This window comes from Marmota flaviventris, chromosome 4, assembly GCF_047511675.1.
Source record: "Marmota flaviventris isolate mMarFla1 chromosome 4, mMarFla1.hap1, whole genome shotgun sequence".
NCBI classification, from domain to species: Eukaryota; Metazoa; Chordata; class Mammalia; order Rodentia; family Sciuridae; genus Marmota; species Marmota flaviventris.
The window spans coordinates 105,989,716-106,007,744 of record NC_092501.1 but is presented as its reverse complement, the minus strand read 5'-3'; the positions used below and the strand labels follow the sequence as shown (position 1 = coordinate 106,007,744).

The 18,029-nt window shown below is 32.2% G+C and overlaps 1 protein-coding gene across 2 annotated transcripts in view; it reads right to left on the bottom strand.

The window, feature by feature from the left end:
- The window catches only part of Tdrd3 (tudor domain containing 3), a 141,767-nt gene that overhangs the window by 56,328 nt on the left and 67,410 nt on the right, over positions 1-18,029 (bottom strand). The window contains exons 6-10 of one of the 2 annotated variants that reach the window (XM_027938063.3): positions 14,653-14,724; positions 12,868-13,017; positions 6,774-6,914; positions 6,161-6,317; positions 4,748-4,873 (exon numbers count right to left, since the gene is read on the bottom strand). In XM_027938063.3, coding sequence (XP_027793864.2) covers positions 4,748-4,873; positions 6,161-6,317; positions 6,774-6,914; positions 12,868-13,017; positions 14,653-14,724 — 646 coding nt within the window. The remainder of the gene's footprint in view (positions 1-4,747; positions 4,874-6,160; positions 6,318-6,773; positions 6,915-12,867; positions 13,018-14,652; positions 14,725-18,029) is intronic. The other variant, XM_027938064.3, reaches the window with a different exon arrangement.

The following is an 18,029-nucleotide window of genomic DNA, read 5'->3' as shown; positions in this document are numbered from 1 at the left end:
ATGTTTAAAGGAATGGACAATAAATTGAGGAAAATAGAAGAATGGCAAAATGAAAAATAGGCTCATGTACTCTAATATTCTGAGACAAGCAATATGCCATCTTTCACTGAACTAAATACCAAAGAAAATTAATTACATATCACGTGCCATAAAATAAAACAACTTAAAATTTGGATTTAATATGCAATTCCTATAATAGTAAGCTTCTTCAGGTCACTAGTGTTCAATTTTATCAGCTATGGCATCTACCCAGAAAATTTCAAAACTTCAAAACAAAGTATATCTGGACCATTTTGAATTTAAGAGTGTCTCTAATAGTATGCATTTAATAAGACTGTGAGCTGAAAGGAACACAGATCTACATAAGCTAGGCAGGGTGGTGCACACCTGTAATTCCAACAACTTGGGAGGCTGAGACAGGAGGATTGTTAAATTCAAAGCCAGCCTGTGCAGTTTAGCAAGATCCTGTCTCCAAAAAAAAGGGGGGTGGGGCTGGAGATATGGAGATGTAACTCAAAGATTTAGTTCAAACCCAAGTACTGCAAAAAAAAAAACAAAAAAAACAACTATACAGCCTCTTTTCACGACACCTGATAGAGACTAATTTTGTAAAACTAAATCCTTTGGAGTAGCCCCTAGTAAATGCTAAAGATATTTATAGATTAGTGCTAGATACATTACTAGTCTAAGAAAATATCAACATTTACAATACATTCAGAATAATTAAGATTCCTACAATCAGTATCTTATAAATCACAAATTCCTAGGCAATTAAGTATGGTACTTAAATTATTAAATACATTTTTATATGTATTTACAAAGTTGAAATACACAAATACACTATGATAAATTTTAAAGCAAAATACCATTAGCAGGACACAGTCTTTTCATTCGTATGTTTTGTTTGTTTTTTTTTTAAAGACAATTTTAGACGAGGTCAATTTTCAGGGATTATTCTCAACACTACCATCACTTAATATAATGTCAATCAAACTTAGTGGCATGTCCTAACAGGAAGCTGGCATCCTGTTAGTTTACTATCTTGGAACTGAAATCACCTAACTAAGGTAGTTAATGCTTTAGAAAACCTGGTATAAAAATTATGAAAATGTCAGGACAATGGAAAGTGTTGGTTATTTCTTACAGACTTCAATTACAAAAAACAAACCAGATGGCAAGTTTGAAACCACAGAAGGAAAAGAAATAACTCAGAAGTGCTCTTTTCTACTACAGTAGTCCTCCTGATCCACAGGGGATATGTTTCGATATCCTCAGTGGATGCCATAGAAAATACTATATTTACACCATGTTCTTTCCTATACAAGTTAAATTTATAAATTAGTCACAATAAGAGATTAACAGTAGTCACTAATAATAATAAAACACTTTGGCAATAAGCTATATTAAAATTGCCAGTGTCACTACTCTTGTACTTTGGTGCCATTATTAAGTAAAATAAGTGGTACTTGAACACAGGCCCTGTGATCCTGCAACAGCAGATCTGATGACTGAGATGGCTTCTAAGGGACTAGCATAGGTACCATGCACACATTGGACAAGGGAATAATGTGTTTCCTACATAGGATGGAAAGGTATGGTGTGATATTTTATCAAGCTACTCAAAACCTTACTCAATTTAAAAAATCTTACGTTTCATATATACCTTATATATTCAGGTTACAGTTACTTATTCATGTATTGAAATACTGAAAATTGAAACCAGGGCATTTAATCACAGAGCTACATCTCCAACCCTTTTTATTTTGAGACAAGGTCTTTCTTGAGTTGTCAAGGCTGGCCTTGAAATTGGAAGCTTCCTGCTTCAGCTTCTGAAAGAACTGGGATTACACGGGTAGTGATTTTATACAATACTTTTATCACACCTACGTTTTAACTGTAACCTGTCACATGAGGTCAGATACAGAATTTTCCACTTGTGGCATTATGTTGGCACTCAAAAGATTCAGATTTTTCAACATTTCAGATTTTATACTTTTGAATTAAATATGTTCAACCTATATGACACAATCATCTAGGTAAAAGCTTACAAAGCTAAATTGTGTCTTCTAGGGATCCCAAATTAAACAATCATCTGAAAGTTTGGACTGATATGACACAAAGAAGAAAAGTTCAATTTTCAATTTTATTAGAAAAATAATTTTGAATCCTCACATATATGTATCACTGAATCACAAATACTTCTTTATAATGTCAATTTCTATAATAGACGCAAATGATGATGTTGATGATATGAACATATATCAATTACAAGATCATAATTCTCTTCATTATCTGTTTATAAGGCATTTAACCATTTAAAATTATGACAATTGCCCTGAAAAGCTTCCTAAATTTTCCTGAGAAAATCTCCAACATTTCATACTATCAATGAAGAGTTAATTTTAGAATATAAGATTTATGGAACAATGACCAAATTCTGAGGAAAAAAAAGTGGAGATTCAATTTTTATAAAACTAGCAGTATATTTCAGGCTTCAATTCCATGAGATCTTAAAATGTGTTGAAAATTCAATTGAGTACCTTGTGTCAACTATTTTTTTTTTTTTACTATAACTAAAGTTTACCTAAGAATGTGGTAAATTAGTAGTATGAGTAGGTTAGCAAAAAAAAAAAAAAAGAGTAACAGAATAAAACTTGGCAAAGATACTTTAAGGGTAATCACGTGCAAAGTTTTCCCATCAATCTTGTCACCTTTATCGTAACCATGAAGACAAGACCAAGAGAATAAAAAAATCATCTACAGGGGCTGGGGATGTGGCTCAAGCGGTAGCGCGCTCGCCTGGCATGCGTGCGGCCCGGGTTCGATCCTCAGCACCACATACAAAACAAAGATGTTGTGTCCACCGAAAACTAAAAAATAAATATTAAAAAAAAATTCTCTCTCTCTAAAAAAAAAAATCATCTACAAGTATAACCACCTTCCATCTATATACTTATAAATTTATTGCACAGCTATTTGTACTTCTGTGAGTTGTCATGAATCTTTTCCATGTGATGTCATCTTAAAAAATAAAAGGGGCAGAAAAGCAGCTACTGACAGAATTAGTTCCAGGTCAGACAAATATTTAAAAATAATGAAATAGCAAACCAAGCAGTATTCAATCGTGCTTGATTATAAAGTATTAAAAATAAAAACAAAAAACTACTAGATCTTATTTTGTAAAATAAACTTTTGAAATAAAAGACTAAAGATTAATATAGGTTATAAATATGCCAGAAAACTTGTGAGATGACAACTCACAAACTAAAGGCACAAAGAGATATTTATTTAAAAGATTTTATCCTTAGTGTAAATGAAAAAAAAAAGAAAAGGAAAAAAATATAAGGGCTTAGTGGAAGTTGTTTTAAATATAAGAATCAATTGTGGTTTGACATGTTTGTAACCCAGCCAGTCAAAACAACTATTATAAGTCATAGATGAGTTACGACTATCAATCTTAAACTCACTATGATTTAGCAGATACTGTAACAGTCAAAAGGAAGTGTAGGGGGACAGGAAGATGAAAGGAAAGAAGATCTGAATAGAATTGTATAAAAAGAGAGTGGGACAAGAATATCAAGAAGTCACGGTCAGAAGTGAGAGAGATGTGAAAAAGCAGCAGAGATTTTCCTACTGGCTTTTCAGAAGTAAATACCATGACTATTGCCTGTGTTATATCCATGTGGCAACAACTTGAGGGACAGCTTGTAGGAGCTGAAAGCTGTCTTCTGAAAGCCAAAAGAGAATTCAGTTTTTGAATTCTGCTAACAATTAGTGAGCCTGTAAGAGGACCTTGGGCCTAAGGCTAGATCATAACCTTGACACATACACTATGATAATAAATTTGCATTTTTTTAAAAAGCTGACTTTGGGGTAATTCATTATACAGCAACAGAAACTATTTCATGCTTTAAAAACAAGAAAATACTTTTTTTCCATGTTACTGCTTATAGTTTTCCTCTATACTAAACATTTGCTTTTCAAACAATGTGGATTTTTCTATATAATCTAGCAAAACAGCTTCTAGTTTCATGAAACCTGAATACTCCAAATCTGTAAAACAAAAACAACAAACAAACAAACAATCCACATTACCTCAAAGTTTATTTGGTTGGATTTAAAATATAACTCAAAAAGAGAAACTACATTTAAAAGGATATTTCCCTATTATTTTGGAATCATATTTTTAAAACTTACTCTTTGGAAAATATTTATCACATTCCACTCTTAGGAAAAAAGATACACATTTAACATACTTACTTTCTTGAGTATTTATGTTACTCACTGAACTACATCATAATTAGAATTCATTACATTGTGAAAGCATATTCTCTCAGTCTCAACATTTTTACAGAACATGTAACATGCAGAGAAAGAAGACAGACTAATCTCCCAATCAAAATAAAATACGTAAGAATATGTAATAGTTTTCCAAAATAACAATTTGTCTACACGGCTAAATCTGCTATCTAATAGGAGTAAAGTTGAGAGAAGTTGTTGGTACAAGTATTTATCATACAATTAGAGGGCCAAATAAGATGCCATTTATTTTTTTCACAATGTAATAAAATTTTCTCCTGTGCTTTTGTCAACCAGGAAATGCACTAAATAAATTTCTAAACACTCAGAATAGATGTTCATATCATCAGCTGCTTTATTAAATATTTTTGTATAATTCTAAATAAAGTATTATCTTTAAAAAAAAAAATCTATTTTTAAAAAAGGAATCTACTTTAAGTTAGCCTACCTTCCACATTCAAAGTCCCCATTTTAGATTCCAGGAAATCAAATAATGTGCTTGGTGCTGATGGCCTTGCATTTCCTAGGTCTTCTTCATCTTCAGATCTTATTCGACCCCTTCCTTTTCCTCTACCTTAAGATTTAAAAGTAAGACATACATACATATATATACATGTGTATGTGTGTGTGTGTGTATGTGTATTTATATATATTCTATATGGAAAAATGGAAGGAGAAAAAAGCATTAAAATACAATCAGCAATCATTTCAAGCAGGATGTTACATATATTTCTTTTCATTATTTTTCCGTATATTCTTTTAATAATAAGAAAACTTTTAAATGATTATATTAAATAGTACATTCAACCAATTTTGTTCCATTGTCCCAGATACAGAACATCTATAAAAATTACTCACAACAAGTATAACACTTATGGCAACTTTTAAATAATTATTATGTTAACAGAATTGAGAACTTTTAACTTAATGGGTTAATCCCCTAAATGAGTTATCCAGAAATTTAAATTTGCTTATATAAATTATCTTTAAAAGAAAAAATTATAATAGAATTCATCATTATATTCAAACATGCATAGAATTTGATCAATCTCATTTCCCAGTACCTTCTCTTTCCCTCTTGCTCTGCTATACTAATCTCTCTTCTGTTATTAATATTTTAATTCTTGTACAGTTACCTATATAATTATAAATATATGGGATTATCTTTGGTAAATTTGGACATGAACACAGTAAAATTTGGTAGATTTCATTCCCTATTAATTCCAGATTCCCTTCCTTCCTCTACTCTACGGTTTCCTATTTTCCTAAGATACCCTAACTTCCCCACTTTTAAAAATTATTTTTCTCTCTGGCTTCCGCATATAAAACATTCAACCCTTGGCTTTCCGAGAATGGCTTATTTTATTTAGCATAATGTTCTCCAGTTCCATCCATCTACCAGCAAATGACAATTTCATTCTTCTTTATACCTGAGTAAAATTCCTTGTTTTTAAAATAAAGGAATGAGACTTGAAAAATTACCTAATACCTTTGACCATGCAATAATTAAAGAACACCACCAAATAAAATTTATTTTCTTCTTAATTTTAAACGGTGTATAAACTGTTGTCATTTATATAAGTGGCACAGTTCTAGAAATAATTAATAGAACTAGTCACTCAATGTCATATTTTCTCTGCTGCTCATACTAACCTTATTAAATAAGATACCATTAGACATAAGGACAGAGAGACTCAAAATAACCTGCAAACATATCTATGGTTCCAAGCTCACAATCCTTCCATTCACCATGCTACATAAAGTTACAGTCCTCACAGTGATAAAACTCAGCCTCTTTTGATAAAATATATTACTCTAAAAGCCACCAATAATATCTGGCACATTGCCTGTTAAGTTATACCTCTTAGAGGTGGACCCGTAACAGGTTTCTGTTTATTGCCGTTAAGAAGTACATTCAATGCTGCCTCTAAGTTGTTGCCATTATCCATAAGAGCTTGCCTCGATGCTTCCTTACTGAAGCCCATTTCTGTTATGTGCTTCAGTGCCTTTTCATCAACCTATAAGGAGTAAAGAGAAAGCTGTGCTGACAGTCAGTAAATAAAGTGAGGTATATATTTTTAATTATTTACTGTTGTTTAACTCAAAATTACATCACATATTTATGGAAAATAATATACTAATGTAACATTCACTTGCTATTTATTCATACTAATAGTCAAGAAGAATCTGTATAAAATGTATTATGCCTTGAGTACTCTCTAACTTAGCAAGTTCCATTGCAAATGCAAAACTAAGAAAAAAAAATTTTATATTAAAATAAGATGTTTGAAAATAATACAATGAAGAGAAAACTACTCAGTTAATATTTTTTATGGTAAAAAAATGAAAAATTTTTGATAGTTCTCCATCAAAAAAAGAAATATAATTTATATAGCACCTTTCTAAAAACTCAAAGACAGATCAAGGGTATTTTTAAAAAAATATTAATTTTGTGGTTGATTCTTTAGTCTTACCAGTTCTCTGTAGACACCCTCATGTTTCCCCTCTGATTTGGCTGACTTTTCTTTTTGTAAAACTTCCCTGTTTCGGTTACCAACAGCACTCATATTGAGATTACTTCTGGCACTACCACCACCTCCTCCAAATGTCTTGGTCTTTAGGATAAGAGAAACATAAAAGAGGTGTAAGTAAACAGCATTTAAAAATAGCCTTAAAACCCAAGTCACTACTAAAAAAATCTGGTGAAATTAAGTAATTAAAAGTTTCTTAATTATATTTTACATGGAAAAGTGAAACAGCTTGTTCTTTTCAAACAGCACAAATCACAGACAAGTATTAGCCATCTTTTCATCTCACAAATCAGGCAACACAACATTTACAGTTTTAAAATCTTTCAGTCTCTCCAAGGAAATAAACTTAACTATACAACAATATAAAAGAAAAATAAAATAAGCATTATAAAGATTAGATGTCAAATGATTCTAGGATAAAATTTATGACTGATAAAATTAGAACTGGTTTCTAAATCCACTTACAAGGCAAGGTTATACTTAGCAAGATTCTAAACCTGTATAAGAATCGGTCACATTATGTCCATGGTCTAGGAATATGATTCTATAGTGGCAGAAAGTAAACAAAAATAAATTTGAACACTGTATTATAACTACTAATTTATTATCTACATTAATCCTATGTTATTTCTTACCAAGTACATTTAAAAAACTTGTAGATCTATATTCCTTATTTTGTCTCACTTACTTGAAAAACTTATAATTAAATTTGAAACTTTAATCCAATTTTTTTCTTTTCAAAACTTATGAAAAAGATACAAATTCATGCATAGCATTCACACTGCTACTTATATAACAGCAAATTAAATATATGGTTACATAATATTTTAAAGCTCTAACAGCTTTAGCATAAATTGAGTAAGTTAAAACTTTTTATTAGATATTTTATTAGAGATAATGATCAATTTAATGATCATTTTAAACTTAAAATGATTATAATAATAAAATATTTCAGATATAAATGTATGCAACACTAGGAAATTACCTTGAATCATAAAAAAGTAGAACCGGAAAAACAAAAATATCATTTTAAATGAACATTAAAAGATTAATAAATATCTCCATTGAGTAGTTGTTACCCCACAATATTTAAGTTGAATTCAAATCAAAATTAAAATTATATATTCAAAGACCAAAAACATTAACTGATTTATTCAATTTTGGGGTTGTGAAATTCCAACAAAACTGAAGGCAGTTATGGTAGCACATATCTATAATCCTAGCTACTTGGGAAACTGAGGCAAAAGAATTACTTAAACCCATGAGTTTTTTTAAGACCAGCCTGGGCAACATGGAGAGACAGCATTTCAAAAAACAACTGAAATACCTTGATAGCCATTACTTGTTTGAATGCAAAGAATAATAGGAGGTTATATTAATGGGATACAAAGGTTAGAGATAGGAGACGATTTAATACAGTTAAGTACACAGGCTTTGGACTAGCTAGACAAGGCTTATGCTAATCTTTGCTCAGTCACCTATTATCTCCTGTCCTCAGGCAAATCACTTTCCACTGAGCCTCAGGTTTTCCATTCTTAAAAGAGCAATGAGAAAAACTACCTTGAGAGGATTAAATGACACCATCAATAGGAAGTGATTATCTCTGTAACTGGCACAGGGAAAACACTCAATAACAGATAGTAATTACTATTTTGGATCATATCTAGAACATAGTTACCTGAAAAGTCTGGAGGCTGACCTCTTCCAAATTAAATACACTTCTGGAATTTATGTTCTGTAACTCCAAAAGTGCTTTTTCTTTTGACAATGAAATAGCCCCAGTTTCTAGACACATTTCCTTATTATTTTATTTCCATTTTATGAATTAAGGAATAGGATAAACAGCACTTTCAGAATTGGATTTTTTTGCTGCTTTAAAATGGCTTTTAATCAAAACACATAAAAATATCTAGAACTGTCACAACTTAAACATTACCTACCATGTAACTGGTATTGCCTTTTATGAACCACATCATCTTGTTCACAATATGTGAGTGAGGTATATGTGGAATCATCATAACTGTGAAGTTCAAGTGGGCTCTCAAAGATACCTAGCAATCTTACTGTATTTCCCTAACCCATCTGTTCTCACGTTTTAAACCACTGTCTTAAATGTTTTCCTCACTTCTCAATCCTCCAATACCTTTTCCCCTCATTGTTACTGTTGTCTTGCTTCATTTTATACTTAAAAAACTGAAATAATCATTGAAGAACCCACACATGTTTTCATTACAACAAGAGGAACGTAAAGGGGATGAATAAATCTCCACCACTAGTCACAAGACTTTTCACTTGTCCTTGACAGGTTCCTCACTCCTTTCTCCATGATACATTTTCTGCATTCTCTTGTTTCTATCCATTACTGATCACAGCTTGGCTGGTTCAGCTTCTTCCATCCAAACTCTAAGACTGAAATGCTACTGAGCTCTTACCCTCTTCTATTCTCTATAAACACTCATTCCTTTGGTGATCTCATTTGGCTCGATGACTTTAAATATCATCTGCATGCCTAAAGTAACTCTGAAATGCATGTATCTATTCCAAAGCTGTTTTCAACTATAGTCTTCTGTCTCACTGTCTATTAAACATTACTACATGCATGTCTAAAAGGCACCACAATATTCACATGTTCTTCATCTAAACCATCATTTTTCCCCTTGGGTACTTCAATATGTGACTTACTTAATTCTAATTCTCCTCTTCTACAACCTAGTCTGAACACAGCAGCCAGAATTAATCTTTTAAAAAGTAGGTCAGTAGATGCTATTATAGTGCTCAAACCCCTCAAAGAGCTCCCATTTCTCTCTGAATGAAGGCTAATGTTTTTACAATAGTTTGTAGCATGCCACATAAGCTGACCTCCTTTTTTTCTCTTGTCTCTTTTACTTCCCATCTCTTCACTGTTTCCATGATCTCCTTTGCTTTCCTTGAACACATGTCCCTGATTTATAGTCTTTGCAATGGCCCCTCCTCTATCTGGATTACTCTTCTTCAGCAACTACACAGCTAATTCTCCTACATCCTACAAATCTTCTACTATATTTAAAATTGCAGCATGTAATTTACATATTTGATATATTTATATTATTGATGATACAGATTTTATGTTTTGAATATATTAATCCTAGAACTGTTACTGGGTAACCTTGGGCAACTTGCTAATTGGTTAGTTTTAAGCCTCCACTAACTCTCTCATATGTAAATTAAGAAGTTCTGAAGTCTGTTTTAGTTCTTAAAAAATATGATCAATTACCAAGAATTTGTGGAGAAAATATGTTATCAATTAGGCCTAAAAAAATGAAGCAATTAAAACATGTGAACTGGGCTGGGGATTTGGCTTAAGCGGTAGCGTGCTCGCCTAGCATGCGAGTGGCCCGGGTTCGATCCTCAGCACCACATACAAACAAAGATGTTGTGTCCGCAGAAAAATAAAAAATAAATATTAAAATTCTCTCTCTCTCTCAAAAAAAAAAGTAAATAAACAAACAAACAACAACAAAAAAAAAAACATGTGAACTATGCTCCAATAAAGAGCCAGTATAAAAAAAGTTTCTCATAATCATTAAGGAACATCTATTCAGTTTCTAGTATCTGCTTGTAAAACAACCATAATTTTAATATCTTCTGGAAAAAATAAATATATTTCATATAAATTAAGTGAAATATTAATTTAAGAAATGTTAATTTTTTTAAAAAAGGTACTTCAGAAAACAATGCATAAAAAAGAATAGCAACAGCCATGTTTATTTAGAGCTTTGAACAACAAAATGTCAGGATCTGGTCCAAGTAGTAGCAACTGTTCTAAATGTCTTAGAAATTGTTAATTTTAACTCCCACAGGAACCATATGAAGTACGTAATACTACTGTTCCTGATTTTCACAGATGATGAGAGTTGGGGTACAAAAAGCTCCATTTAAGATTATGAGCGATATATACTTCCAAAATGTCTAATTCCAGAGCTTATGTTTTGGCTCCTACTCTAGACTGATGATTAGAAAGACACTGCAGGAAGAACAACTATATTTCAACAAGTCTTCTACTTAAAATTTGAAATTAAATAGATGAAAGCAATTGTTAGCTAAGCTTTATTATGGTTTTGGAATAAAGGAAACTATTCTAACTCACTGGTAAGAAAAGTCTAAGCAACTAACTCAAGAACTTAAATTTCTTATCAAAGACTAATCAAATACCCATTCCAAATAAGCAATAAATTCAAAATAATTAAAATAGAACCTTTGGCTAACAATAGTGTAAAATGGAGTGTGAATGTGTGTGTGTGTGTGTGTGTGTGTAAAAACACATATAAGCCAAAGATAAAAATTACTTTTACTACAAATTGAATAAAATTAAGAAAGAAAATAACAAAAATTTTGATGCTCATCCATTGACATATCCTCAGAAGTTACTATTCCTCAGAAGCTGCTATTATGTGGGAAAATGGTAACTAACCCAAACAATAACAGGAAACCCTCTGCTACATAAAAAGTGTTGGGTTCAGTTGTTACACTGTTAAGAAGAAAAACAAAAGGGAAAATAAAAAGATGATTTGCTTTTAATTTTTGCACCAAAGGAGTCTTATTAAGGAAGTTGGGGCCTAATCCCACATGATGGAGATTGGGGCCTACTTTTTCTTCTGTTAGACACAGGGTCTCTGGTTTTATTCCTAAGTCTTTGATCCATTTTGAGTTTTGTGCATGGTGAGAGATAGAGGTTTAATTTCATTTTGTAAATGGGATGGACTCCAACTAAAAAGTTTCTTCTCAGCAAAAGAAACAATCTGTGAGGTGAATAAAGAGCTTACATCTTGGGAGCAAATCTTTACCCCTCACACATCAGATAGAGTACTAATCTCTAGGGTATATAAAGAACTCAAAAACAAATAAAACAAATAACCCAACAAAACAAGTAACCCAATCAATAAATGGGCCAAGGACCTGAAGAGACACTTCTCAGAAGATGATATATAGTCAATCAACAAATATATGAAAACTTGTTCATCATCACTAGCAATTAGAGAAATGTAAATCAAAACCACTCTAAGATTTCATCTCACTCCAGTCAGAATGGCAGTTATTATGAAGACAAACAACAATAAGTGTTGGCAAGGATGTGCGGGAAAAGATACACTCATTGCTGGTGAGACTGCAAATTGGTGCAGCCAATATGGAAAGCAGGATAGAGATTCCTTGGAAAATTGGGAATGGAACCACCATTTGACCCAGCTATCCCTCTCCTCAGTCTATACCCAAAGGATTTAAAAACAGCATACTACAGGGACACAGCCACATTAATGTTTATAGCAGCACAATTCAATAACTAAACTGTGGAACCAACCTAGATGCCCTTCAATAGATGAGTGGATAAAAAAAATGTGGCATATACACACAATGGAATATTACTCAGCAATAAAAGAGAATAAAATCATGGCATTTGCAGGTAAATGGTTGAAGTTAGAGAAGATAATGCTAAGTGAAGTTAGCCAATCCCAAAAAAACAGATACCAAATGTTTTCTCTGATAAGGAGGTTGATTCATAGTGGGATAGGGAGAGGGAACATGAGAGGAACTCTAGATAGGACAGAGGGAGGGGTTGGAGGGGAAGGGAGGGGTCATGGGGTTACAAATGATGGTGGAATGTGCTGGACATTATTATCCGAAGTACATGTATGAAGACACAAATTGGTGTGAATATACTTTGTATACAACCAGAGATATGAAAAATTGTGCTCTATATGTGTAATAAGAATTGTAATGCATTCTTCTGTCATATATAAATTAAGAAAAAAAGAAAGGTAATTTGCTAGGAAGAAGAATTTATTACAATTGCCAAGGAGATTTGGAAAAAGAACATAAGAATAATATGTATAATCTTAAGACCCCATGAGGTGACAAAGCATTTTTTACTTATGAAATATGCAAGAATATTGTCATAGGTTTGCTGAATATCTTATGTGAAAAGATAATAACAATCATGAGTAATCTAAATAGAAAATAATGATAAGAAATAAGAGAGATTTGTGACTATTTAATTTCTTACTTCTTTACTCTTTGCAACTTCTGCAATAGCGGCAGTCCTTTGCTTTTCAAATTCATCATTATCATTTGTAGGTTTAACAGGCATTGTAACTTGCAATGTCTTTCTTCTATCAAGCTCTCTGGTATCCACTTGGATATGAGATACACACTTCTGGTAAAATAGTAAAAAGAAATCCAATAATTTCAAAAGAGATTAAAAGGTTTTTGTTAGAAAGCAATACCTCTTGAAAAGAAATGTTTGTATACATTTCAATAGCTGAGAATCTACAAAAATAAGATTCCACCCCACAAATCTACAAAAAATTAAGAAAACAGTAGTAAATTGATTAAAGTAACAGTAAATGAAATTAAAGATACACAAAAATGTGGTCCTCTGAATCAGGGGATGCATATATTGAAGCAAGGAATCTAAGTTTCACTTTTGGATAATCGCTTAAAACAATTTGAGATTTCACATGGTCTATAGTAATCAAAAGGAAAGTTAAATTTGATTCTGCAAGTAAGAGCTCAATTTCCATATTATGCCACAATATCCATATAAGAATTATGTTATAGTTATTTTAACATGTTTCTGAACTTTTAAATCAAAAACAACAACAACAAAAAAAAACATACCCTCTGCCTCAATCAGGCTGCAAACATTCATTATTTGTAATTTATGAAAGAGACATATTATCACCTCCTCACAGGTAAATTCTTACAAATATGTCATTTATCATCTTCAAATATAAGTTACTAGAAACTTTCTACTTTGTTTTCTTTCTGGGGATTTTTATTACACTGTGAGAATATTAAAAACATGGACTATATATTAGGACTTCATGCTTCCTTTTATCTTGACTATCCATTGTTCCAAAACACAGAATAAGATCAACATATTTTTAAAATATTTTCAAAATAGTCACAATGCAAGAATAACTCTAAGTACACTATATGAAGAGGTTTTTGAAGAGGATGACAGTCAACTGATCTTACTCATCTGATAAACTAGATCATTTTTATAGCAAATTAAACACACACACACACACACACACAATAAACCATACTATAGAAATGTAGGTCTCTGTTTTCTAACTTTATGTCCTCAGCTCACATTTACTCTGAGCCAGCACTTGTAAAGAACAAATCCAAGGCAGATTTATCAAGAGTTAAATTTTGGTGATATCATGAGAAGAGCTAGCTGTCACAGGGATTGTCCTTGGATTTGCCACTGATAAAACAGGAAAGGCTGGAGGACACTGATGTGAATGCAATTTGATTCTAAGCACAATGAGGAAGACAAAAGATACTGGCTAGCAGAGGAGCTACCTTAAGGTAGTATTTTGTAGCAAAGGAGACTGAAAAATAGAAAGTAGACAGAAAAATTTTCAGTTGTGTAGAAGAATGAGGGCTGCTGTGGGTGAATGCCAACTGGCAATAAAATTAAATCTACCTGAAATGGGTATTTAGAGTGAGGAAGAAGAGCAGACTTCTGAAAAATTATGGCATATTTTAGTCTTTCTACTTTTGAATATCCCATTGAAAAATAACAACAACAAAAAAATGTTTCTCCTTATCCTAATTAGTTCTTAGCTGCTCTTCAGCTATGACTCTTAAATTGTTTCAATCTTTGGATTAACAGCAAATTCCTAAATTCCTTAAATTTTCAAACTTTGTATTTGCACATAATTCCATAACCTCTGAATAAATAGTTCACAAAAAAAAAACAAAACTCAGCACAAATTACATATAAGTGAAAAACACTTTTTCCTGACTTAAATTCATTTGCCGACATGAAAATCATTACCTGTCCAAAAGGCACAAAAGGTGGTGGTCCACCTTCAGTTCCAATATTGCTTCTATTATGTTTTGATAAGCTCTGTGGGGGGAAAAAAAAAGTCATAAAACAGAATGCACATAAAAGGTATTTAAAATGTACAAGGATCCACTGCTTTGAGTAGATTCTTATAAGAAAAAGGAAAAAAAAAAAACCCTTCTCTAAATTATTTTAAACCACAGTGAATAAAATATTATATTTCTTACTTCAGTAACTAGGCAAAGGTTCTTTCTTTATTTACCACAGTGAATAAAATATTATATTTCTTACTTCAGTAACTAGGCAAAGGTTCTTTCTTTATTTCCCCTGACCAAAATACATATTCATGTAAAATTTTCAGAAATATTTTATCAAAACGTTATCCTAGGGAGAAAACAAGCTCTCTTCAAGAAATAGCAAAGCCAAAGATAATAAACTGGCAACAAATATTAATTTCAAATTATCTTCAAAAAGAAGTTTTTAGACAAAATTTATTAGCAAACATACTGACAAAAGTGATTCTGAATTATTTAAAGAGATCAGATCACTATAGTTTATAAAATGAATGTTTTTTTTCAATTAATGTAAGATTTTCTTAATAATGTCTTAAAACAATTTACACTTTGAAGAAATAATCATTGATTATACTCTAGTAAAAATTAGCTTCAAAACTACTAATTTCAGTTTGCTTTTTTGCCAAACTCTCATAGAATTAGAGAAGTAACAATGCATGATGAAAATGGAAAAAAAATATCCTCCTAGCAAAGCAATTTCTCAGATTGTGAAATCTTTCCTATCTATTCCTCCTATTCAGTTTGTTTTTGAGACATTATCGTGTATCTTAAGCACTAGTCATTATTTGACACATCTCAACTGTAAACATTTTTGGTGTATTTTAAAATGTCATTAAAGAAATTGCTGATAAAAATACATTATAAAAGAGTGTCAAAGTTAAAAAAAAAAAAAAGCCATGTGTACTTTCAAACATATTCTAGAGTTCCTAAATTAAGCAATACTATATGTTTTCGGTAAATTATATAGAATACTAAGAATAATGATCACCACAACATTGAGTTTACTAAACAAAGAAATATTTAAACTGTACATGAAAGCCAAATTTTTTTTACAAACTACATTTAAGATATTAACCTGATTTAAAAAGAAACACACAGAAATTCATAAAATTATCTAGGGGACATTTTCTCAATTTTAATTTAGATCTATGAAAACAATAATGCAAACAGCTTTAAGTCATTGCAACGTATATATAACTTTAAAAACTCATGTAAGTTACTAGTAATATACCATCTCTCAATGACATTATATAATTTAAAACATCTTATAGGATTTCTATTTCCTTGCCTGATGAAGGTACAAGAGCCAAACTTAATCTCCCTTTATAAACATCTAGCAATCTGGACAATGTGTGTAAAAAAAAAAAAAGTACTTTAAGACATAAGACAACAGGTAGTGTAAGACTATTATCACTAAAAGAGAGAGAGAAAAAGGAAAACAACAGATGAGTTCTGGTTAAAGATGAGACAGAAAGTAGAATGGTAGTCAGAGAATTCTACACTTAAAATGGGTAAACTGTTCAATTTTATGTTACCATAATAAAAAAGAAAGAAATAAGAAAAAAATCCCCAAAACTCGGGACATTAAAATGTTATAGAACTACATTACTTTGCAATACATCTGGTACAGAACTCCTAGACCATACAAATGTACAAAACACCTAGGCTTTGAGGGGGTTTTATTGTTTTCTTCATCTTTCTATAACTCAGCATAGTTACCACACCTATATATAGTTTACTGCTCAAAGCTCCCTTTCTTCATTTTACACAAATATTTAGGGTGCCATTATGTCCACTGTTTATCTTCCTCCTTAGGATTTTCTAAAGGAAATCTCTTTATTTTTCCAATGTATTTGCGAGTTAACCCTTGAATAATTGGCCTCCAAATGAAGACTGTAAGAGAAAACAAAGGCCTAAAAAGACTTCAGTTAGACAAAACAAAATTAAATTGGAACAAAAGATACATTAATTTAGGCCTCTAGGACCAAAGATACATCAGAAAAACGATGAGCTCAAAAAAGACAGGTTTGGGGAGCAGGGGGAATGACATGGACTAATTATAAGACTAGAGTGAACTTTTAAATCAAATTAGAGTCAGCCCAGATATGGGATTTTTAAATTTTCCTTCCATGTACTTGTCTGGAGAGAAATTAAAATCTCATGGGAACTAGCATATCCTCTGACATTTCTAAGCCTGTCAAGTCTGCTTCCTGCAAGCTGAGTTCCTGCAATTTGGGGTAACACCTGTTACATTGTCCCCAAAGCACAATGTCCACCTTTTAATATTCCCAAAAGGTCTGGCCTTTCCAGGAGAAGGATACCCTTAGCTCCTCCTGTCTTTCCCTTTTTCTAGCATTTAGAGAGGGAGTTACTGAAAGAACAGAATAGTAGAATACAAGAGGGGAAAAAAAAAATGAACATAATTATTTATGTCTCATAGTAACTTAGATTTAAAAGTGACACTTTTTTCTCTGGTCTCGAAATGGTTTGGGCCCTTGCTCATGCAGCCTACATTCCAGATGGATATCAGGCAGGCAGCTAAGGTATAATGAAAGCTGCTGTTTTGAACATGACATGCAAAAATCTTGTATACAGGGCACTTCTGACCATTTTTCCTTTTATTCGAGTTTGTGGATCAAACTGATCCCAACTACCTAAGATACACTGTAAGGGTGTATAAACAGCCAAAGGGAGTATTTCCCAGCTATAAGACAAAAAAGAGAATAAGACATTCCCTCTTCTTCCCTTTGCCTCCTGCCAGGGCATTCCCTGGTATCCTTTCCATTTCTCATAAGCAACCTTGTAAAGAGTTGAAGCCTATCAGAGTAGTTATTCTTACAAATGGCCTTGCATTCTGTGATTCCCTTAGATCCCTTCCCCTTTCCTTCATAGTGACTAGTGGCCTTACATTGTATGATTCCCTGTCTGTTATGATAAATCGTGGCCTGTCTGTTGAGCCTACCACCAGCTAAAAATCTTTTGGAGGGAGAATTGGGCCTCACTCTCTATGGAGGAAGGTATTCAAGGGTTTCCCTAAGGTCAAACTTCAGCTCACTGACATAAACCACAATCCAACCCTTCATGTGTCAAATCAATAAGGTCCTCCCAAAACACCAATCTGCTCCTATTAATATAACCTCCTGTGTGCACCAGGCTTCCATCACTTGGGCAAATCAAATCCCAAAGAATCAGATCTTTCCAACACCTGCTCCAAAGTCCCCCAAATGCACAAACTGGCCAAACAACTGTCATTCTAGGCCAACACAATACAGCTGGTATCCCAAACATATGTGA